Source organism: Podarcis muralis, chromosome 12, assembly GCF_964188315.1.
Source record: "Podarcis muralis chromosome 12, rPodMur119.hap1.1, whole genome shotgun sequence".
Lineage (NCBI taxonomy): Eukaryota > Metazoa > Chordata > Lepidosauria > Squamata > Lacertidae > Podarcis > Podarcis muralis.
In genome coordinates this window covers 2,320,218-2,344,187 of record NC_135666.1, presented here as the reverse complement: position 1 = coordinate 2,344,187, position 23,970 = coordinate 2,320,218, and the positions used below count along the sequence as shown (strand labels likewise).

The window sequence follows — 23,970 nt, the reverse complement described above, 5'->3', positions numbered from 1 at the left end:
CCCTCAGAAGCACAGCCAATTCCTGGAAGCTGATATTTGTATCCATGAATCAAGCTGCCTTTCTGGGAGACTGAAGTCCTCTGTCATTTGTTATGGATCCTCTCACTGAGGAAAAAGCAATAGAATCAAAGAGTTGGAAGGGACCCCGAGGGCCATCTAGTCCAACCCCCTACAATGCAGGAATCGTCTTGCCTAACCTCTACCGACTTCCTGGAGTCTCTTCCCTCTCAGAGATGGGGACGCACGAAATAATATTTCAGTTAATAGTCTTTGAATCACACTGCCCAAAATACTGAATGCTCCCCATGCATGGTGAATAGGCTGAACGTGATTTCTGGAAAGGTTTGCACCTCTAGAGGTGGAAATCAGGTAGCGGACTTGCAGCATGGTTTTGCATGAGTGATGGGGGGGGCGCCTGAGAGAGGATCTCCCACCCCCTTCCTTGCCCAGCTGCAACACAACAGCCCTGCAGTGCTGGCCATGGGCCTTATTCTCCAGGGGTTGCTGCTTTCAGCTCAGACGCAGAGGGACCTGGGGTGAACCAAAGAAATTATTTATATTTATTTTGTTTTGTTTTGACTACGGCAGACCAACACGGCTACCTACCTGTAACTTAAAAAATAAATGAATCTCCTAGCCAGTGAACCCTGCGCTTTTGTGGGAGGTTTTGATTCAAGGTGGGCTGTGGGGGTGTTAGGATCCCAGATGTTGTTGTTGAGTTGTTTAGTCGTGTCCGACTCTTCATGACCCCATGGACCAGAGCACGCCAGGTCTTCCACTGCTTCCCGCAGTTTGGTCAAACTCATGCTGGTAACTTCCAGAACACTGTCCCACCATCTCATCCTCTGTCTTTCCCAACATCAGGGTCTTCTCCAGGGAGTCTTCTCTTCTCATGAAGTGGCCAAAGTACTGGAGCCTCAGCTTCAGGATCTGTCCTTCCAGTGAGCACTCAGGGCTGATTTCCTTCAGAATGGAGAGGTTTGATCTTCTTGCAGTTCATGGGACTCTCAAGAGTCTCCTCCGGCACCATAATTCAAAAGCATCCATTCTTCAGCGGTCAGCCTTCTTTATGGTCCAGCTCTCACTTCGACACATCACTACTTGGAAAACCATAGCTTGAACTACACGGACCTTTGTCGGCAAGGTGATGTCTCTGCTTTCTAATGCTGTCTAGGTTTGATGTTGTAGGTGGTGCTATTGAGCAGCATCAAAATATTGGAAGTCGAAACTAAACAAATAAATAAATAAAAATTATAAATATAATAAATATCATACCAATAACTAACTTAGTTGGTCTCTAAAGTGCTACTGGAAATAATTTATTTATTTTTTTGTTTCAACTACGGCAGACCAACACGGCTACCCACCTGTACGTAAAATATTGGAGGTTTGTCACACAGAAATATGTACTGGATTTCAAAACAGATGCAGTCCCATAAGGGATTCCTACTTCCAAGGTAGGACTGTATTGCGAAGGAGAGGATGGCGGCCCCTCCCCCGCCCAGCAGGGGGGGCTTCGGCTCTGGAGGACTCTCCCTCCCCTTCCGATTTCCTCTCCTCTCTAGGAATGCAGCTCAGGGCCTTTTAACCCTTAGCAAGCCGAGCAAACCCAACCCTCTCCCTGAAAAACCACAGGCTTCATAAACACCTGCTAGGCTAGGATTCCTCAAAGTTCTGAGACTACAATTCCCATCATCCCTGACCACTGGTCCTGCTAGCTAGGGATCATGGGAGTTGTAGGCCAAAACACCTGGAGGGCCAAGTCTGTACTAGGCCCTGCAGAGGCAGTCTACCTGAAGTCTAGGCTTAATGGGGACTCGACCTCCATTCCTGAGGAGATTTCCTCCCAGTCGTCTCTTTGCCCTTGTCCAAGATGGCGGTGGTGCCTCCTCCGCCCTCTTCTTGCGTCACATTCTAGCCTCAGTGCCTCTCCTAAGATGGCGCCTTTGATACCTGCCCTATCACTGCCTTTTCCAGCATGACGGAGCCCTCCCTTCCGCCCTCTTCCAAAATGGCGCCTTTGGTGTTTTGGCGCGCACCGCCGCACCCCCCACCGCCTCGAGGACCGGAAATAACGCAACGGAAGGGCGGGGCGTGCAAAAGTCCTTCCTGCCAATCACTTCCTGCACTGAGAGGGAAGGGGGCGGGGTCTCTGTCTCTCTCTCGACGGCGCCTTCGGGAAGCTGGTTAGTCTCTTCTGCCATAGGGCAAAGTGGGGAGAATTCGGGGTCCCGGGTGGCAGGGGGCGGGTGCGTGGGGGGACCCACCCCTCGGGTGGGGATGCGTCCTGGGGTCCCCCGTCGGGCCCCACCCTGCCCTCTGCTCCTTCCTGTGGCTCCTTGGAGCTGTCAGCGGACTGCAGCAGCTGCAATCGCAGGAAAGGCTTTCGCTGGTGCTTAATGATAATAATAATAATAATAACAACAACAACAACAATAATAATAATAATAATAATAATAATAATAATAATAATAATAGTTTGTTAATTATATTCCATCTGGCTGAGTTTCCCCAGCCCCTCTGGGCGGCTTCCAATCGAGTGTTAAAAACAATACAGCATTAAATATCAAAAACCTCCCTGTGTGGGGCATGGTGGGGGGTGGGGATCCTCAGCCCCATACTCCACAATCCACGCAAGACGGGAAAGAGTGTGTCTGTTAGGATCTGCTCTTTGCTGTGATCATTCCCTGTTTGTGAGCAGGTCACAGACTCATGGAATCAGAGGATTGTAAAGAGACGTGGGTGGCGCTGTGGGTTAAACCACAGAGCCTAGGACATGCCGATCAGAAGATCGACAGTTTGAATCCCCGCAATGACGGGGTAAGCTCCCGTTGCTCGGTCCCTGCTCCTGCCAATCTAGCAGTTCAAAAGCACCTCAAAGTGCAAGTAGATAAATAGGTACCGCTCTGGTGGGAAGGTAAACGGCGTTTCCGTGCCCTGCTCTGGTTCGCCAGAAGCGGCTTAGTCATGCTGGCCACATGACCCGGAAGCTGTACGCCGGCTCCCTCGGCCAGTAAAGCGAGATGAGCACTGCAACCCCAGAGTCGGCCACCACTGGACCTAATGGTCAGGGGTCCCTTTACCTTTAAACAGGGCTGCCTTCAGATGTTTTTTAAAGATAGAATAGCTGCTTATTTCCTTAACATCTGAAGGGAGGGCGTTCCGCAGGGCGGGCGCCACCACCGAGAAGGCCCTCCCTCTGCCTGGTTCCCTGTAACCTCACTTCTCTCAGTGAGGGAACCATCAGAAGGCCCTCGGCGCTGGACCTTAGTGTCCGGGCTGAACAATGGGGGAGCTGATGGGTCTCAAGTCTACAGTGATGCAAAGATGGGGTTCAGCATGCTGAGTGGACAAAACCGAGAGGGGGTGCAAAGGTCAAGTGGGGGGCAGATGGGGCTCCTCGACCCAGAACGGGAACCCAGCTAAGAGAAGGAAAACTCTGATCCTGAACCCCCTTCAGGAGAAGAAAAGATTGAGGAGTAAACCTTCCACAAACCCAGAGTGGATTCCCTAAGGCAGTTGGGTGGCGCTTTGTACGCCTCCTTCCAGCACCTCCTGCAGTCACTTTGGTGCTGCTCACAAAGGAAATTGACTCCCCCCCCCCCCAGAGGTGCACTCCATTGTTAATCCTTCAATTTGACATTTACCGGTAAATTTAGATCAACCAGGTGAACCAAAATGCCGATGGGGTGCTTGTGCTTACCTACGCCAAAATCTCAAGGGCTTTATTTCCCCCACACTTGATGCTTTATGTTATTGCTGTTGTTATTATTATTAATATTATTAGAATTGTACAATCGTAGAATTGTAGAGTTGGAAGGGATGCCAAGGGCTGTCTAGTCTAAGGTTACCAGACGTTCCCGTTTCCCAGGGACAGTCCCCAGATTTACAAATCAGTCCTCTGACAAAATCCATCTATTTAGTAGGAAGTTGAAAAGTGTCCCTGGATTCATCAAAAAAATCTTACCCAAGGCAGATTAAAATTCAGTATTAATAAGAATTAAACCAAGACTCATCTACGCCTGCCCAATGAACATTTTTCTTCTCCTGACAGTGTGTCAATCTTACAACAATGTATTTGTTTTGTAGTATTTTATAGCACCTCTAATTCGGACAGATAGGACTTGGCAGAAGACTACAGGTTACTTCCAGTCTCTTGGGGGCTTCCTGAGAGCCCAGATGGATGAGCAATACTCAGCTGGCCCTGAAGCAGGAAGAGGCCATGTCATCAAAACCGAGAGCAGTGGGGGATTCTGGGAAAACTCTGTGAAGAAGATCCTGGGAGAGGAGGACGTTCTCCGCTCAGATGTGCAGAGCCAGCAGCTCAGGCAGTTCTGCTACCAGGAGGCCGAAGGACCCCGAGAGGTTTGCAGCCGACTCTACTGCCTTTTCCGTCAGTGGTTGAAACCAGAACGGCGCACGAAATCTGAGATGTTGGACCTGGTGATCTTGGAGCAGTTCCTGGCTGTCCTTCCGCCAGAGATGGAGAGCTGGGTGAGGGAATGTGGAGCAGAGACCAGTTCCCAGGCGGTGGCCCTGGCCGAAGGATTCCTCCTGAGTCAGGCAGAGGAGAGGAAGCAGGCAGAGCAGCAGGTGAGAGAGACTTTCCTCTAGATACTCCCAGGGTCTTCCATCATGAGGGAGAGGACCCCCAAATTCTCAGCTAATGGCTCTTCTTTTTTGGAAAGCGTTCAAGGAATGAGATCTGATACCCCTAAATTGTTTGCTTCTGCCATTCCTTTTCTAATCCTTCTCCTCATTCTCTGTTTGGAATCCTTGTCGAGGTTCCTGGACAAGATGGCCCTTGGAATCCCTTCCAACTCTAACATTCTATGATTCTTCTATTTCAGAGAAAGGATCTGTTTGCAGAAATGGGCCGGTATTCCTCTGAGGCAGAGAGAACTCCGTTGGACATCAAAGAGAGACCACAGGGTATGGAGGATTGAGTTGTTTTTCTGTTTGGTCACATTCTGTGAATCCTGAAACTCATCCAGGGCTTCCTTGAATCTTCTTGGGGGAAAGTGCCAAGGAAGGGAAAACGCTAAAATACGAAATGGGTACAAACGTCCAAATGCGCTCTGCGGGTGAGGCTTTTTCCAAGGCCCATCTGTCGTTAGAGCTGCACTGCTTCATCTCTGAGAAAAGCATGCACACCTGGCTTCACACTTACCTTTGTCTCTTGCAGGTGACGGAAGGATGTTGGCAAGACCTCCTCATTCATCTTTTCATGGGGGAGGAGGGGAAGCGGCCGCTGTGGAACCAGATCAGGTAGCAGGAATGAGCATACTGTGGAAAGAGGCTGAAGGGTGGGATAGTCAGGGTGCCTCTGGGCCCAAGCAAATCTCACTCTTCCTCCACTTTGTTTCTGGCCAAGCTGCCCTGAACAAAGACCAAATAGGCCTTTCTAGAAGGTCAGGCTGCTGGAAATAAGGAACAGCCGCCTTGCCTCAACTAGCCTTACTGCTGCTTGCATTATTTCTCGGTCACCGTTTTCTTTATTTATTGTTGAATACTATAATAGGCTTCTAAGCAGTTGAGAAACCATAAAAACAGTAGCCAGGATTCACCTTCAGGGCTTTCCTAGGTCTCCTTTTGCTTCCCATTTGTCCCCTGAAGAACAGCACACAGGGAGAGTACAGAGGGGATCCTCCTCCCCCCCCCCCCCCCCCGGCAAATTGGAACGCTTGTGCCAAGAGAATTATTTGAGGAACACCATGTTCAGTTCCACCCATTTACAACAAAATTAATACTCACCATTGAAAGACACAATAGAAGAATTCATTTAAAATATAAAAATAACAATCCATAACTAAAATGTGCAGCAAATCAATTCCATTAAAACAACACAGCCATTACAGGCAGAAAACACCAGATCAGTGTCTAGTCGATCATCTGTCCTAGTTGATCAGCCCTGTTTAGGGAAGCTTTTAATGTTTGATATATCACAGTATTTTAATATTCTTTTGGAAGCCGCCCAGAGTGGCTGGGGAAACCCAGCCAGATAGGCGGGGTACAAATAGATTATTATTATTATTATTATTATTATTATTATTATTATTATTATTATTATTATCATCTTTACGCTATATGAGGACATTTCCCTTTTTCTTTTAGGGTTCAGTGCGCTTTGAAGATATCACTGTTCCTTTCACAGATGAGGAGTGGGTGTTGCTGGATCCTGAACAGAAAGCTCTGCATAAGGAAGTCATGGAGCAGAATCGTGAGATGATGGACTTGTTGGGATTTCAGTCCCTACGAGCTACGCGAGCTGCCAGGAAGCAGCAAAAGCTAAAAGGTTGTTGTTTACATCAGGTGTAGCTGACCGGGGGAAAGGAAGTCTGAGCCAGTTCTCAGACTGTCCTCAGTGTAACCGGGGCGGAGTTACACTTCTTTCTTCTGCTCCTGGACTGGAGCAGTGTTGAGTTGGAGAACTCTAAGCTGGACTGCTCATTACGTGCAGTCATGTGTGTATTTTCTATGCAGTTTTAGTAAAGTAGATGAAGTCTACGAACTGCCTTTTCTTCTGATTTTGCTCAGGAGAAATAGGTGTGCTTTTCTCATAAGAGACAAGTCGCCTAATTATCGGTCTCTCTGGACTAAAGGAGGATTCCTGGATGGTAGCCAGAGAGTGACCACCGGACTAATCGCCCCAGAGTGCTTTGAGATGCTGGCAATGCTCCCGGGCGGGCGATCTTCCAACAGGACTTTCTCGGTAAAGCTTCCCGTTGAATCATAATGCAGTCATACCTCGTGTTGCGTACGCTCCGTGTTGCGTACGTTTGGGATAAGCACGCCCACCACCCGGAAGTGTTTCCGGAGCGCGCGTGACCCAGATGAGTGGAACACTTCTGCACACTTTGCGCATGCGCAGAAGCGCCCAAATCGCACTTCTTCTGGGTTTTTTGTTTTTGTGTGTTCGCGTTACGCACACCCGTGTTACGTAGCATGATCCGGAACGGATCGCATACGTAACACGGGGTTCCACTGTATCTGTTCTGAAATGTAATATGTATATCTCTATGTGACAAACCTCTAATATTTTTATGGAGCTCAACAGGGCCACCTACAACATCTTAACACCCGTACAGAACATTTTGAATAGGGAGCTATCTACGGTTTCATCTGTGACTATTCTTTCTCCAGGTAAAAGAAAAATCCTTCCTAAGGTGCCACTGGAAGGAGTTTTTTATTTTGTTTCGCCTACGGCAGACCAACACGGCTACCTACCTGTAACTATTCTTCCTCCAGGTATTATTATTACTATTGTTATTATTCTTTTTATTTCAGATTAAAGAAACCTCAAAGCAGTTTACAAACTATGTTAGAAGTCAAATAAAACAATCCAGAATAGGTAAAGGTACCCCTGCCCATATGGGCCAGTCTTGCCAGACTCTAGGGTTGTGCGCTCATCTCACTCTAGAGGCCGGGAGCCAGCGCTGTCCGGAGACACTTCCGGGTCACGTGGGCAGCGTGACGAAGCTGCTCTGGTGAGCCAGCACCAGCGCAGCACATGGAAACGCCGTTTACCTTCCCGCTATAAAGCGGTACCTATTTATCTACTTTCACTTAGTGGTGCTTTCAAACTGCTAGGTTGGCAGGCGCTGGGACCGAGCAACAGGAGCGCACCCCGCCGCGGGGATTCAAACCGCCCACCATACGATCGGCAAGTCCTAGGCACTGAGGTTTTACCCACAGCGCCACCCGCGTCCCGCAATCCAGAATAAAACAGTACATAAGAAAGTCAGCCTAGTCTGAACTGCCAAGGCCTTTCCAAGCGTAGGCTTTAGACTTGTTAGTTTCTCCAGTAGTTTCTCCTAGGCTCCTTTGATGTTGCATCTGTCCATTTTTTGTGGACCAATGAGGCTACTGACCTTGGAGGTGAAGCGGATTCAATGATAGGGCCAAGTAAAATCTTATCTGAGAAAAGAGCCAGGTTTTCTAATTTCAGGATCTCATAAATATCCTTGATTCCAGTCAACAAAGCTAATGAACCCTTTAGTAAGACCTCACAGATAACTCCCTTCAGTTCTTCCCTTATGAAAAGCACTCGTTGTTCGCATTTCACCCCTCCCTTCTGGGAGAATCGTCTGATCTGGTGGTCAGAGAGAAGGGGGAGGGAACTGTGTCTTTAATCTTCCTTTTCCTGACTCTGAGCCTCGTGTTTAGGGAGTGTGATTTCATCTCTGCTGTAGATGTGGGAGTAAGAAGCTATACCACACAGTCTGTATTTTCTGTAAATAATTCTGTAGCTTGTAGAAATCAAGAAGAACTGCTTCAAAACTCTTGCAGCCCCATCCGCGTTTATTGCACCTCTGACTGTGGTGCTCATAACGCACAGTTGTGAGTCCAGGTTTCCGGATTATGCTGAAGGTGTTCCAGTCTTCCTGCCTAGCCCAGTCGGGGTGCATTGCGGGTTCCAGACGTGGACAAATCCTGGCATCAATCCACACTCATTAGCACTGTTCAAGCATTGAGGGCTAAATTTCCACCTGAGGCTCTGATCTGGTTTTCTCTTTGTTGCAGGTGGTGATCAATTAGAAATGAAAAACAAGGGAGAAACCGGGGAGAAACTATATCGGTGTTTGGAATGTGGAAGGAGATTCAGACAGGAATCCCAACTCATGTCCCATCAAAGAATCCACACTGGGCGCAAACCCTATCAGTGCTTGGAATGCGGAAATACCTATAGTCACAGAAGCACTCTCATTGCTCATCAAAGAATTCATACAGGGCAGAAACCTTATCGGTGCTGGGACTGTGGAAAGGGTTTCAATCAGAGGGCCAATCTCGTGGCACATCGAAGACTTCATACTGGGGAGAAACCCTATCACTGCCAGGACTGTGGGAAGTGTTTCAGTCAGAGGAACAGTCTCGTGGTACATCGAAGAACTCATACTGGGGAGAAATCCTATCAGTGCTTGGAATGTGGAAAGTGCTTCAGTCACAGCTTCACTCTCACTTGCCATCAAAAAACTCATACTGGGGAGAAATCCTACCAGTGCTTGGAATGTGGAAGGAGCTTCAGTCAGAAGTCCGGTCTCACTTCCCATCAAAGAACCCATACTGGGGAGAAACCCTATCAGTGCTTGGAATGTGGGATGAGGTTCAATCGGAAGGGTAGTCTCACTGCCCATCAAAGAATTCATACTGGGGAGAAACCCTATCAGTGCTTGGAATGTGGAAGGAGCTTCAGTCAGAACTCCACTCTCATTACCCATCAAAGAAGTCATTGTGGGGAAAACTAACAATGATTGGAATATGTACTGAGCTTCAGCCAGAGCTCCTCTCTCACTTCCCATGAAATAATTTACACGGGGAGAAACCTTATCAGTGTTTCAAATACAGAAAAAATTCCGCAATCTCACTGCCCACCAGTGAACTCACAATCAGGAGAAGCCATAGCCATGGCTGTATACAGAACTAAATTTTAGGGGACTTTACTTAATAGGTAGATGAGGATTGCAACCGTGTTTTTGACCTTTGGGGACCCAGCACAGAAGTCGACCGTGTCTTTAAGGACCATGGAGTGTGGGTATGCCAATAATAAGGGCAATAAAAGCAATTTATAACAATCAGAGGGCAAATTTGATTATAAATAATGAGTTGACTGAATATTTTCCATTCCAAAAGGGGACTAGGCAGGGATGCCCTCTCTCCCCTTCATTCTTTATACTTACCTTGGAGGTTTTGAATGAGGTAATAAGGGAGGGATAGAATAAAATTAGGAAGAAACTCATATAAACTTAGAGCCTTCGCTGATGACATGCTGATAATGGTAGAGGAACCAGTAGATAGTATACAAGAATTAATGGCAAGGATGGAAGATTTTGGGGGAGTGGCAGGGCTCAAAGTCAACAAATAAAAAACTAAGGTCATGGTTAAAAATTTGGATGAACAGGGGGGAAAATTAATACAAGAGAGGAATGGTCTTCAAATTGTAAAAAAAAGCAAAATAGCTTGGAATTCAAATAACAATGAAAAATATTGAATTATTTGAAGAGAATTACAAAAAAAATTGGAATGGAGTCAAAAAGCAATTGGACATTTAGCAAAGATTAAAATTATCACTTTGGGGCAGGGTTTCTACGATAAAAATGACTGTATTACCAAAATTGTTATTTTTATTCCAAATGCTCCCAATAATCAGTAATTACCAGATATTTGAAGGATGGAGGAAGGATATTACACAGTTTGTTTGGCAAGGAAAGAAGCCAAGGATAAAGTATAAAATATTAACAGATTCCAAAGAGGGGGGGGGGGAGTTTGGATTACCTAATTTGAAACTTTATTTAATTTTGCGGCCAGTTTCGGGTGGGTTAAAAATTGGATTTTGCTGAGGAATGTGGAGATCTTAGATATTGAGGGGTGGAACAACCAATTTGGTTGGCACTTATATTTGGCATATGGTAAAGTGTTAAATAATAAAGATTTCTTAAATTGTGTAATAAGAAGGCCCATATATAAAGTTTGGGAAAGTCATCGTTGGTTACTTGAACCGAAAACACCCTGGTGGGTTTCACCATCAGAGGTGATAGGAATTAAAAAATTGAACATGGGAAAGGTCTGGCCAACCTACCATCAGTTAGTAACAAAAGAACAAGATCTTTTAAAATTAAGAGCATATGAAGAAATTAAAGAGCATTGCAGTAGTTGGCTCCATTATCATCAGATAGCAAATTTGTTTAAAGAGGATAAAAACAGGGTTTTGAACAGGGGATCTCAAAGTTACAAAAGGAATTATTACAATCGGATAAAAAGATAATATCAAGAATGTACAATTTATTATGGGAGTGGGATCTAAAAGATGAAGTCATAAAGGAATCAATAAAATGGGTGCATGACCTGGGCAAAACAATATGCCTAGAAAACTGGGAAAGATTATGGACCCAAGATATAAACTTTACCGCTTGCTACCTGATAAGAGAAAATATGAAAATGTGCCACCGATGGTATGATAAACCAGTGAAACTAGCCAAAATATATAAAAATTATTCAAACAAATGTTGGAGATGCAGTGCAGAAGTGGGAACCCTAATTCACATGTGGGGGTGTAGGCTAATAAAACAGTTTCGGATAAGGATTCATGAAGAATTGGGGGGAGGGGGAATTAAGATTACAATTCATAAAAAACCAGAAGCATATTTATTGGGACTACTAACAGCTGATATTCCTAAAAACCAGAAGAATATATTCTTATATGGAACAGCGGCAGCAAGATTATTGGTTGCAAAAAACTGGAAAACAATAGTACCAGAGCTATCTGAATGGAGATCCAAAATTTGTGAATTCATGAGCATGGCAAAATTAAGAGGGTCAGTGAGAGGAGGCTTCACTCAGAAGGTCAATAAAGAATGGGAATGTGTTGAAACATACATGGAAAGGGTTGGAAAGGTAAGCTAATTATTAGCAAATAAATATTAGTAAAAAATAGTAACTATATCGCAATGTAAATGAATAAAAATAAGAAAAATTAGTTTATTAAAGGAACTTAAATAAGAACAGCAGAATAATATAAGAGCAACAAGATTGCATATAGGTGAGGGAAGTAGGGAGAAGGGGGAGGGAGAAGAAATATTAAAGATTAAAATAATATAGGATGTAGTATGGGTTTGTTTGCTGATTTGTGTGTTTATTTTTGTCTGTATGCTTTCTTATGGTTATCAACAAAGTTATTTTAAAAAATAAAAAAGGACTATGGAGTACACACCCAGGACCCAACATTTCTTCACACTACTATGCTACTACATTAGCCAATGACCTTCCTCATGCCATGCCTGGTGGAGGGTCAAGCACGATTTGGCCCCACTGATGAGGATACCATCTATCAGCATAGCTGTCAACCATCCCTTATTTGGCGGGAAACTCCCTTATCCCAGCGCCGTGTCCCGCTGCTGTCCTGGATTGATGATGTCCCTTAAATTTCCTGGGTTTCAAAGGAAGCAGCTCCTCTTCCTCCCTGCTGGCCAGGGAGGAGGGAGGCTCCAACTGTGTTGCTTGGCTGCCCGGTCCACCCCCCTCCAGCCTTGGCCCCCGGGAGCCCCTCCCCGCTGGGACTGGCGGGAGCCTCGGGCCCTTCCACCACCATCCTCCTCGTGGCTGCTGAACTGAGCTTCTCTGCCTGTCGTTGCCGCCACCGCTCCCGCTAGGCCGTGCTGCGGCTGCGCCGCCAAAGGACCCAGATAAGATGGGCAGCCTGGCGTGCCCTATGAGTTGCTGAGGAGCCTTGAGAGGAGAGCGAGGGCAACCATAGAGAAAGCAGTTCAGAGAGAGGAGGCGGCAGCGGAGGCGTGGGCAGGTGTTCCAAGGGCTACAAGGGAAGGACCGCAAGCGCTTCTCCCATAGATTTGTAGTGATAGACTAGCATAGATGGTCTGATCTGCAGGTTTACTTCGGGCGCTATTTCTCTCCCCCCCCCCCTTCCTCCCACCCCGCCTGATGGAACTGAGAGCTGCAGATGGAGCACGAGAAAAAAGATAAAGAACTGCAGCAGCATCTTCGTAGCTTGGACTTCGTTTTGCGCAAAAAGTAGTTGCTGCTTGTAGTTATTTAATCAGCTGGTGTCTTGAGCAGCAACCTCTGGAAATGAAGGGCTAAAAACGGTTTGAATCCCTGCGATGGGCTGAGCTCCCGTTGCTCAGTCCCTGCTCCTGCCAACCTAGCAGTTTGAAAGCACGTCAAGGTGCAAGTAGATAAATAGGTACCGCTCCGGCGGGAAGGTAAACGGCGTTTCCATGCGCTGCTCTGGTTCGCCAGAAGCGGCTTAGTCCTGCTGGCCACATGACCCGGAAGCTGTACGCCGGCTCCCTTGGCCAATAAAGCGAGATGAGCGCCACAACCCCCGAGTCGGCCACGACTGGACCTAATGGTCAGGGGTCCCTTTACCTTTTTACAGGATGTATAAGGCAGCACAGCCTGTATTAGGTATCCATTCTGGGCACTTGGGATTTGCTACCTCTGCTCCTTTTACCGATAGCCAGACCAGTCTTTCAAATGAGCATAAAAAGGTTTACTTATAAGAATCTTGTGTCCTTCAAAGCAGTGTAAAGGTAAAGGGACCCCTGACCATTAGGTCCAGTCGTGTCCGACTCTGGGGTTGCGAACTTAAAAATGGAAAGCGTAATGCTGGTGGTCAACAAAAGAGCTTTAAAATCTTAAAAGGCTAATCTTTAAAAATGTAGTATAAACACTGACAACTGGGAAACACTGGCCTGCGAGGGCTCCAGTTGGAGAACAGCCTTGACCAAAGGTGTCCTGGGCTTTGAAGACACTCGAACTCTGGACGCAAGGGAGAAATGTGCTATGAGGAAGGCACGCTTGGAAAATCCTCACCGTGATCAACTCCTGCCCAGAAACCAATGTCCCCACCGTGGAAGGATGTGTGGATCCAGAATTGGCCTCCACAGTCACTTACAGACTCACTGTTAAAACCGTGTTCATGGAAGACAATCCTACTCGGCTACGGGGGATCGCCAAAGAAGAAGTATGAATAATAAATGATTATGATTATGGGGCTGCGCTTCACTGTATTCTGCTCTGGTCAGACCTCACCTGGAGTACTGGGTCCAGTTCTGGGCACCACAGTTCAAGAAGGACACTGACAAACTGGAACGTGTCCAGAGGAGGGCAACCAAAATGGTCAAAGGCCTGGAAATGATGCCTTATGAGGAACGGCTAAGGGAGCTGGGCATGTTTAGCCTGGAGAAGAGGAGGTTAAGGGGCGATATGATAGCCATGTTCAAATATATAAAAGGATGCCATATAGAGGAGGGAGAAAGGTTGTTTTCTGCTGCTCCAGAGAAGCGGACACGGAGCAATGGATCCAAACTACAAGAAAGAAGATTCCACCTAAACATTAGGAAGAACTTCCTGACGGTAAGAGCTGTTCGACAGTGGAATTTGCTGCCAAGGAGTGTGGTGGAGTCTCCTTCTTTGGAGGTCTTTAAGCAGAGGCTTGACAACCATATGTCAGGAGTGCTCTGATGGTGTTTCCTGCTTGGCAGGGGGTTGGACTCGATGGCCCTTGTGGTCTCTTCCAACTCTACGATTCTAGGTTTCTCTCTCTCTCTCTCTCTCTCTCTCTCTCTCTCAGAGACGGAGAGGGAGGGCTGAACTTGCTGCGCTCGGCTTTTTGAGGGTTAAAAGAAACAGAGCTGGATTCCTAGAGAGGCCGGGAGAGAAAGGGGGGCGAGGCAAGCAGGTCCTCCAGAGCAGAACCCCCCCCCCAGTCTCTTCCTGCGAGAGGAGAGGGGGCTCGCTTTTGTCTTTGGGATCCGGTGAGTCTCGTCTCTCTTCCCCCTGAGGGTGCAATGGGGAGAAGGGGGCTGCAGGGGGAGGGTGCACGGGGGGGGGGGGGGTCTGCTCAGCTCAGGAAGAGGGGGACCCCCAAGTCAGGGAGCAGAGAGTCCTACTGCCCCCAAAGACAGAGAGAGGACGAGGAGGGCAGGAGGTCTGCAACTCTATCCATGCCCCTTTGAAGAGGGGGCGGGGAGCGGCATGCCAGGAAACTGCCTCCCGCAGTTTGGTCAAACTCATGCTAGTCTCTTCGAGAACACTGTCCCACCATCTCGTCCTCCTCTGTCCCCTTCTCCTTATGCCCTCCATCTTTCCCAACATCTTTTCCAGGGAGTCTTCTCTTCTCATGAGGTGGCCAAAGGATTGGAGCCTCAGCTTCAGGATCTGTCCTTCCAGTCAGCACTCAGGGCTGATTTCCTTCAGAATGGAGAGGTTTGATCTTCTTGCAGTCCATGGGACTCTCAAGAGTCTCCTCCAGCACCAGAATTCAAAAGCATCTATTCTTCGGCGATCAGCCTTCTTTATGGTCCAGCTCTCACTTCCATACATCCATCATTAAAATACACTTGGGGGGGGGGGATTTCCACAGAGACGTCAAAATTTGCACTTCCTTTACAATCAAAGCTCCCCCATCCTCAGATAGGACAGGGGTCTTATCCAGACTCCTGACTGGCACATGTGCACCTATTCAGACCTGCAGGCCCTACATGCTCAGAGGATCTTTTGAGATTGAACAGGAAGCCCTGTCGAGACCCTTGGCTCCCTGCACTGCAAGGGAAATGGACTGGGTGACACTTGACATCCCTGACACTGTCTAGACCCTGGCACAAGTACACAAGTTCCCCACTTCTCCATCACGGTTCGACTTCATTCCTGGACTGCAAGCACTGAAAGGCAAGAGCAGCCAGGCTGATTCATATCACAGAAATCCCTTCAGTTGCCTTCACATTTTGCTTGGGAAGTGTCCTTCTACATGGGCTAGAGGCTGACTTCCCTTTCTTAAATAAAAGAAAATTCAGTGTCTGGGCTGTGGTGCAGACCAGCCCTTGTTTCTAGCACGACTCATCTAATCTTGCTCAATGAACCTCTGTCTTCTGCTGATCACAACAATGCATTTGCTTTGTAGGACTTCCTAGCACCTCTACGTAGGACAGACAGAACGGGGCAGAAGACCAGGGGGCTCCTTCCGATCTCTTGGGGGATTCCTGACAGCCCAGATGGATGAGCAAGACTCAGCTGGCCCTGAAGTGGGAAGAGGCCATGTCATCAAAACTGGGAGCAGTGAGGGATTCTGGGAAAACTCTGTGCAGAAGATCCTGGGTGAGGAGGACATTCTCCGCTCAGTTGTTCAGAGTCAGCAGCTCAGGCAGTTCTGCTACCAGGAGGCCAAAGGACCCCGAGAGATTTGCAGCCGACTCTACCGCCTTTACTACCAGTGGCTGAAGCCAGAAAGGCACACAAAAGCTGAGATGCTGGACCTGGTGATCTTGGAGCAGTTCCTGGCTGTCCTTCCGCCAGAGATGGAGAGCTGGGTGAGGGAATGTGGAGCGGAGACCAGTTCCCAGGCGGTGGCCCTGGCCGAAGGATTCCTCCTGAGTCAGGCAGAGGAGAGGAAGCAGGCAGAGCAGCAGGTGAGAGAGACTTTCCTCTGGATACTCCCAAGGGGCTCCAAACAGGAGGGACAGTACAGTTGTACCTCGGGTTACAGACGCTTCAGGTTACATACGCTTTAGGTTACAGACTCCGCTAACCCAGAAATAGTACCTTGGGTTAAGAACTTTGCATCAGGATGAGAACAGAAATCGCACGGCGGCGGCTGGAGGCCCCATTAGCTAAAGTGGTGCTTCAGGTTAAGAACAGTTTCAGGTTAAGAACGGACCTCCAGAACGAAATACGTTCTTTACCCGAGGTACCACTGTATACCGAAATTCTTTCCTAATGGCTCATCCTTTCTGTTTTTGGAAAGCAAGCAATGAGATCTGATAGCCCTGAAGTGTTTACTTCTGCCATTCCTATTGTAATCCTTATTTTCATTCCCTGTTTTGGATCCTTGTTGCTCCTTCAGGGAAAGTTTCTGTTAGCAGAAATGCCTGAGGCAGAGAGGACTCCGTTGGAGACCAGAGAGAAGCTGCTGGGTAAGGAGGAAGGAGGGTTTTCTCTTTTTTCTCATTCTATTAATATGGAAACTGATCTTTGGGTTTTCATCTTTGGGGTGGGTGGAGACAGTTGAGGCCAAGAGGAGGGGCGATGTATTTGTACACAAATAAAATATGAAATGGGTCCAAATGTACTCATCACGTAAGACTTTTTCTAATGCCCGCCTTAGAGATGCACAGCTGAACTCCGAGAGAAGCATGCAGGGATGTCTTCCCACTTACCTTTGTGTCTTGCAGGTGACGGAATGATGCTGACAAGACCTCCTCACCCCTCTTTTCTTGGTGGTGGAGCAGATGCAGCAGCTGTGGAACCAGATCAGGTCAGAGGAAGGAGCCTTGTGGGGAGAAGCCGAGGGGTGGGAAAGCCAGGTGCCTCTGAGCCCAAACAAATCTTTTTCCTCCTCTTGGCTTCTGTCAAAGGCTGAAATGTCATTAGTATAATTGATTGCCATTTGTTGCCATTTTCTTCATTTGCTTAACAATGAATGCTAGAACAGGCTTCTAAGCAGTAGGCAGACTATGAAGAGTGGCCGGGATTCACCGACCTGGCTCCATGAGTTGCACAACGGGGCCTCCCTGCTCTCCTTCCCACGCCTCGGCTGCCACACGCTCCTTAAAGTTAGCTTCAGGACATTGGGAAGATACCCTTCCACATCACAGCAAGATGAGAGAGAGGATCTTTTCATCTGGCAAATGGGAATGTTTGTGCTAACAAAATGACTTGAAGAACGCAGCGTGAAGTTCCACCCATTTAAACAATGATTAATACCCATCATTAAAATTGTTGTTGTTTAGTCGTGTCCGCCTCTTCATGACCCCCTGGACCAGAGCACGCCAGGCCCTCCTGTCTTCCACTGCCTCCCGCAGTTTGGTCAGACTCATGCTAGTCTCTTCGAGAACACTGTCCCACCACCTCGTCCTCCGTCGTCCCCTTCTCCTTGTGCCCTCCATCTTTCCCAACATCAGGGTATTTTCCAGGGAGGCTTCTCTTCTCATGAGGTGGCCAAAGTCTTGGAGCCTCAGCTTCAGGATCTGTCCTTCCAGTGAGCACTCAGGGCTCATTTCCTTCAGAATGGAGAGGTTGGATCTTCTTGCAGTCCATGGGACTCTCAAGAGTCTCCTCCAGCACCAGAATTCAAAAGCATCAATTCTTCGGTGATCAGCCTTCTTGATGGTCCAGCTCTCACTTCCATACATCCATCATTAAAATACATGGGGGGGGGGGATTTCCACAGAGACGTCAAAATAAGCATTCAGACTTAAAATGTGCAGCAAAACAATCCCATCCAAGCAAGACAGCCATTAATAGGCACAAAATACCAGAGTAATGTGTAGTAGATAATATTTACTCTGTCTAAGAGGAGGACATTTCCCTTTTTCTCTTAGGGTCCAGTGTGCTTTGAAGATATAGCTGTTCATTTCGCAGACGAAGAGTGGGCGTTGCTGGATCCTAACCAGAGAGCTCTGCATAAGGAAGTCATGGAGGATAACTGTGGGATCCTGGTCTCTCTCGGTAAGGCTCCCTGTTGGATAATAATACAGTGGTACCTCGGATTAAGAACAGTCCTGTTTACGAACGATTCTGTTTAAGAACTCCGCAAATCCGGAAGTAGTGTCTGGGTTTGCAAACTTTACCTCGGTCTAAGAACGGATTCCGAACGGTGGAAGGGCACCGGCGGCGGGAGGCCTCATTAGGGAAAGCCTGCCTCGGTTTAAGAATAGTTTCGGTTTAAGAATGGACTTCCGGAACGGATTAAGTTTGTAAACTGAGGTACCACTGTATTTGTTTTGAAATCCCAGACATATATTTTATAGGGGAAATCTGCAATATTTTGATGGAGCTGGTTGCACTCACTGAGCGAGAGCTGGCTGTCTTGGAGGAGAAGGGGAGAAAGTGAGGGCTCTGCGACACCCCCCCAAAAAAAACCTCCAGAGGAATCCGGAGCCTCCAAGGACACCCCACCGTGCAGAGGATCTTGAACGGGGCTGAGAAAGCTCCATGAAGGATCGGGGAGCGGGTTAAGATGGCAAAGGGGAGCTATGCTCCCTCCAGGGCAGAAAGCCCCTGATGTGGACCTAACCGAGTGGTAGCACCCCAGAAACAAGAGCTGGGTCTGGGAGGAAGAGCCACAGGACCCCCAAAAGTACTTAAGAAGAAGGAAGCCCATCTCAAAATGCCACTATGCTGCCTGGGGGGAAACTGACTGTGGTTACTGTTGAGAAGAACAGACCTGCTTGTGAGTATGAGGGAAGTGGAAGGGGATCAAGTTGCCAGAGGGATGAGAAAGAGAGAGATGAACTTCTAAAGCCCAAACAACTGGAAAATGGAAAGGATAAGAGGTGGAAGAGAGGATTGGAAAGGCGAGAGTGGAGCGGGGGGGGGGGGGGATAAAAAGACGGTGTGTGTTTGAGTGACTGTCTCCCTGGATGGAAAATAGCGCTAAGGGGGAAAGAAGGGGAACATCTGTGAAGCAGCCACTTTCTCTCTCGGAAAAAGACCACCCCAGAAAACAAAGATTTCCACTCAGGAAATCTGAGGCTAAAATTAGAGTATAAAACAGACTACAGACAAGAGTGAATGCATGGGGGAAACGTCTTAGAGAGACTGAATAAATAGTGTGGGTGTTGAAATACAACAAGACCTGAATGGACTATTGGACAAATGTGGATTGTGGAACTGGAGTGGACTTTGATTCAAACCTTCAAGGGGGCAGGTAACATTAAAACTCTCCTAAGGAACTGGCCCGTACGGGCAGGGGTACCTTTACCTTTACCTTTACCTTTTTAAGGAACGAATAAGCCAAAAGAAGACTATAGAATGCAAAGGAGACAAGGCTACAGGCAAGGAGAGAGGAGGACAGAGGAAATAAGAAAAGCAGATGGCTTAAGACTGAAGGGAGAAGGAAGAAAGAAACTTTTTATCAGTTTTGTTGGGCGGGGGTTAGTTTATTTTTTCCCTGCTTCCCATTTCTTGATGCCCAGAATTATATTTAAGGGTGGTGTTTTGTTTTGTTTCTGAAAACTGAAAGGAGGGGAAAGGATAGAAGGAGTGGGCATATCATGGCTTTTGATAATGTGTCCTGGGTTTTCCTGACAAGACGCCCTAGAATGCCATGGAGAGATGGACTGGAAAGTCCGAGGATAAGAGAAAATGATGAATACGATATGATTTAAAATAAATAAATGATGGTGCTCAACAGTGCCACTTCCAGCACCTCTGATTCCAACACCCTTACAGCTCCCCTTGAATGGAGGGGTATCTCCTGGTTTGTCTGCAAATATTCTTCCTCCATTCCTTTTAAAAAACAATGATGAAGCTGGTCTGAACTGCCCCAGCATTTTTAAATGTAGGCTTTGCAGTGGTAAGAGAAGTAATTTCTGTCAGGATTTATGCTTTCGTTTTTGCTTCCGTCTGTTTTTGGTTGACCAAAGGGACGACTGACGTTGGAGATGGAGTGGATTCCGTGACTGGCCCAAATGAAACACATCCCAGGAAAGAGTCAGGATTTTCAAATCTCAGGTTCCCATAAATATGTCAGCTAATTCCAGTCAATAAAGGCAGTGAACCCTGTAGTAGAACCTCACATCTAATTCCCTCCGTCTTTTCCCCTATCACAAGCGCTCATTAGCATTGTTCGATAATTTGGGGCTCCATTTCTTCCTGAGGCTCTAATTAGTTTCTCTTTTCATTGTAGGAGGGGATGAATTGGAAAGGAAGGATGAGGGAGACCATGACCAAATCTACACAGTGGAGAATCCGTATCAATATATGGAGTGTGGCGAGAGCTTCAGTCTGAGCTCCCTTTCCACTTCCCATCAAATAAATCCCATTGGGAAGAAACACTATCAGTGCCTGGAATGTGGAAGGGGCTTCACTCGGAACTCCCGTCTCACGGCCCATCGAAGAATTCATACAGGGGAGAAACCCTATCAGTGCTTGGACTGTGGAAAGAGATTCACTACGAACACAAGCTTCCATCGACATCAGAGAATTCACTATGAGGATGAAGGCTATCAGTGCTTGGAATGTGGAAAGAGGTTCAGGTGGAAGGTCAGTCTGACTTCCCATCAAATAATTCACACAGGGGAGAATCCATATCGGTGCTTAGAGTGTGGAAAGAGCTTCAGTCAGAGGGCCCATCTCACGACCCATCAAAGAATTCATACAGGAGAGAAACCGTATCAGTGCTTGGAATGCGGAAAGAACTTTAATACAAGGCCAAACTACTATCGACATAAAAGTATTCACCGTGAGGAGAAACCATATCAGTGCTCGGAATGTGGAAAGGGGTTCAAGTGGAAGAGTAGTCTCACTTCCCATCAAAGAATTCATACAGGGGAGAATCCCTATCAATGCTTGGAATGTGGAAAGAGCTTCAGGTGGAAGGACAGTTTCACTTGCCATCAAAGAATTCATACAGGTGAAAATCCCTATCAGTGCTTGGAATGTGGAAAGAGTTTCACTGTGAAGAAAAACCTCACTTGCCATCAAAGAATTCATACAGGCAAGAAACCCTATCAGTGCTTCGGTCAGAGCTCCCATCTCATATCCCATCAAATAACTCACAGTGTGGAGAAACCATAGCAATTGCTGTGTAGTGATGACTGCTTGGGAGAGACTATGGAAGGTAGATTTGAAATTTACTGCATATTATACCTCAAGAGAAAACAATATGAAAACAATGTATATATCCTTAACACCATATAAACTAGCAAAGATGTATAAAAATGTACATGCCAGAAATGTCAACAGGAGGAAGGGTCATTTTATAATATGTGGTGGTCCTGTGAAAAGGCAAAGTGTTTGGGGGGGAATGATATATAATTAACTGAAAAGGATGTTTAAGCTGACAGTTCCTTAAAAACCTGAGGTGTTTCTGCTAGGAGCAATGGGGATGGAAGTTGTGAGAAAACTGACCCATTTATTTATGTAGCAACGACAACAGCTAGAACTTTTATATGCACAGAGGTGGAAAGAGGAGGGATTACCAACAAAGGAGGAATGGCTTCTGAAACAGAGGGATTATGCTGAAATGGTGAAATTAACTGCCAAATTAAGAGGATATAATGAAGTTTTCAAGGAGGATTGGAGACCATTGATGGATTGTCTATTAAAGTATCACCCAGACATGAAGCTGTTAGCAGGATTTGAAATATTAATGGATAGGTGAAAGAATTAACAATCCTAGAGATTAGAAAGTAAAAACGTATGTGCTGTGAAACAACTAATAAAATGGAGCAAAAAGCAAACATCAGGAAAGGGAGGTGGGACGTCAAGAAGAAAATTCATGGGGTAAAAAAATTACATAATGTTGTGAAATACTTTTGGAGATTTAATAAAAAATGCTTTTTTAAAAAACCAGTTGCTATGTAGTAATTAAATTTTAAGAGACTTTAATTAGTATTTGGGTGAGGATTGCAACGGTGTTCTTGTGCTTCGTAGCCCCAGCAGAGAAGTCAGTCTCGCCTCTCAGAGCCATGGGGTGCAAGCCTGGTGCCCAATATTTCTTCACACTAGGAATCCAGATCTGCAAGGTGGAAGTCACTGGCCAAGTGTTGAATGTATCAAAATCACTGAGGCCTAATTGGATCCGTAGAATGTTTGGGATCTGGTGGGTGGGGCTTGTGTGTTCTGCTCTGGAACCAGCCCCTCCAGGGGGTTCCGCTAAGAGGGACCAACAGAAGCCTCTTCGTCCTTCTTGCCCCACACAGACTTGCTTCATGCTGTTGTATTTAGTGTTGACTCATGTTAAGCTAATAGTCTGCTAGGACCCCTTGACCCTTTCCCCATATGCCACTGGCAATCCAGATGTTCCCCATCTGATATTTGTGCATCTGGTTCTTCCTGCCTGAGTGCAGAACCTGACATTGGTCCCTATTGAAGTTCACTTTCTTAGTTTGGGGCCAGTTCTCCAACTGGGAGATGTACTGATTCTTTTACAGGTGGTCCCTTTAGATCAGGCATAGGCAAACTCGGCCCTCCAGATGTTTTGGGACTACAATTCCTATCATTCTTGACCACCGGTCCTGTTAGCTAGGGTTCATGGGAGCTGTAGTCCCAAAACATCTGGAGGGCCGAGTTTGCCTATGCCTGCTTTAGATATTTCAAAAGATGGCTCTTATATCTGTTCTCGGCCTCCTCTTCTCCAGGCTAAACATACCCAGATCCCTCAACCGTTCCTCCAGATGCTTGGTTACCAGACCCTTGAGCATCTTGGTGGCCCTACTCTGGACATGTTCCAGTTGGTCAATATTCATCTTGTAGTGCCCAGAACTGGACACAGCATTCACTTTTTCTGCTGCTGCTGCATTGGACTGTTGACTCATGTTCAGCTTATGGTCTACAAAGACCCCTGCTACTGCCAAGCCAGGTCTCCCCACCCACCCCCTAGATTTGTAATGCAGCAGTTCTTATTTACTGAGGCGTGTGTGTGTGCAATTACTGCCCTCTCCCCTCTCTTCCACACTCTTTTCCTCTCCTGCACAATGAGGCCAGCCATCTTAGCCCCAGAAGAGGGAGCACAGAAAGGGCAAGGCTGAGTGGGCAGTGTTGAATGGTCTCTTTAAATCTGAAGGTTCATTATTGTTCCACAAGATGTGTATTTCTTTAAAGGCCAGAGCAAATAACGTGAGCTAGTTTTACGGCTGTGAAGCAGTATAGCAGGTGCTGTTAAGTTGCGGTAATTAAGCTGTTGGGTGTGGTATATTAAAGAGCACCATGTAGTTCTCTCAGTACCCTGGTGGATGGGTCATGATTATTGATATATTGTAATTTAGTATTAAAGGAGTTTTTGTTATTAAAACCTAGCAAAAGTTATTTTTGCGTTCCTTGTAATGTGTGGTCTCCCCAGCACGCCTTCTGTAGCACAACTAATCTGCAAATAGCCAACAGGCAACCCCAGGACTTGCCCCCAGGCACCCAGACTGAGCCAGTTTGGACATCCAGGCCCTGGTTTCACTCCATCAACCCCATGAGACGAAGTGTGCCTGCACCTGAGGAAGAGTGCGAAGGGAGACTTTAGGGCCCCGTCCAGTTCTACCATTCTGGGACTTTGTGGCTGAGGAGAAAGGGGCTTGGGAGAAGCAAAGCCACCCTATGGGGCACCTAAGACCCCTTTGCCTGCAAGAGACTGCCTGCCTCTGAACAACCAGGCAGAAATCCAACCGGGGAAGCACCTCCCCTTTCTCTTTACATAGTAAAGAGTTAAAGTAAAAGATCCATCGCATCCTGGTCACTGTCTCTTTGAGCTTCTGCCGTCGGGACAGAGATACAGGACGATGAAGACAAGAACGAGCCGTCTTAAGAACAGCTTCTTCTCCAGAGCGATCTCGGTCCTGAATGGGAAGCCTGGACTTTGAAAGTCATCTAATCTTCCTTGCTGTACTATACTGTATTGTTTTAATTAGGGTTTTTATGGAGCAGTCAAGTAATTTCGTTGTCCCCGAGAGGGGGCAATGACAATAAAGATATTATTATTATTATTATTATTATTATTATTATTATTATTATTATTATTATTAC

At 46.8% G+C, this 23,970-nt stretch overlaps 2 protein-coding genes and 1 long non-coding RNA gene across 5 annotated transcripts; 2 read left to right on the top strand and 1 right to left on the bottom strand.

The window, feature by feature from the left end:
• Positions 1-537: 537 nt before the first annotated feature.
• Positions 538-2,107, bottom strand: LOC144324994 (uncharacterized). Of its 2 annotated transcripts, none has more exons than XR_013390297.1 (2): positions 1,794-2,107; positions 538-1,228 (listed from the first exon to the last, which is right to left on the bottom strand). It is a non-coding gene; the product is annotated as an uncharacterized LOC144324994 (long non-coding RNA). The 2 variants fall into 2 exon arrangements; XR_013390296.1 differs by lacking the exon at positions 1,794-2,107 and adding an exon at positions 1,368-1,787.
• Positions 2,106-9,575, top strand: LOC114607312 (putative zinc finger protein 75C). Its single transcript, XM_077916645.1, has 7 exons — positions 2,106-2,186; positions 4,090-4,593; positions 4,851-4,932; positions 5,186-5,268; positions 6,115-6,295; positions 7,144-7,248; positions 8,524-9,575. Exons 2-7 carry the CDS (start codon positions 4,180-4,182, stop codon positions 9,243-9,245), a joined length of 1,587 nt encoding a protein of 528 aa, XP_077772771.1. The 5' UTR covers positions 2,106-2,186; positions 4,090-4,179; the 3' UTR covers positions 9,246-9,575.
• A 4,590-nt stretch (positions 9,576-14,165) lies between these two features.
• On the top strand, positions 14,166-23,265 carry LOC114607269 (uncharacterized). 2 transcript variants are annotated; one of them, XM_077916646.1, is made up of 6 exons: positions 14,166-14,273; positions 15,419-15,923; positions 16,358-16,427; positions 16,686-16,768; positions 17,835-17,961; positions 20,144-23,265. In XM_077916646.1, exons 2-6 carry the CDS (start codon positions 15,510-15,512, stop codon positions 21,031-21,033), a joined length of 1,584 nt encoding a protein of 527 aa, XP_077772772.1. In that variant the 5' UTR covers positions 14,166-14,273; positions 15,419-15,509; the 3' UTR covers positions 21,034-23,265. The 2 variants fall into 2 exon arrangements, with proteins under 2 accessions (XP_077772772.1, XP_077772773.1); XM_077916647.1 differs by lacking the exon at positions 14,166-14,273 and adding an exon at positions 14,381-14,446.
• The last annotated feature ends 705 nt before the right edge of the window (positions 23,266-23,970 follow it).

Bases quoted from the DNA above. Each gene is read 5' to 3' on its own strand.
- LOC114607312 (XM_077916645.1), top strand. From the start codon at position 4,180: ATGGATGAGCAATACTCAGCTGGCCCTGAAGCAGGAAGAGGCCATGTC. The intron at 4,594-4,850 runs GTGAGAGAGACT...CTTCTATTTCAG, and splicing joins GGAAGCAGGCAGAGCAGCAG to AGAAAGGATCTGTTTGCAGA. The intron at 5,269-6,114 runs GTAGCAGGAATG...TTTTTCTTTTAG, and splicing joins CCGCTGTGGAACCAGATCAG to GGTTCAGTGCGCTTTGAAGA.
- LOC114607269 (XM_077916646.1), top strand. From the start codon at position 15,510: ATGGATGAGCAAGACTCAGCTGGCCCTGAAGTGGGAAGAGGCCATGTC. The intron at 15,924-16,357 runs GTGAGAGAGACT...TTGCTCCTTCAG, and splicing joins GGAAGCAGGCAGAGCAGCAG to GGAAAGTTTCTGTTAGCAGA. The intron at 16,428-16,685 runs GTAAGGAGGAAG...TGTGTCTTGCAG, and splicing joins GACCAGAGAGAAGCTGCTGG to GTGACGGAATGATGCTGACA.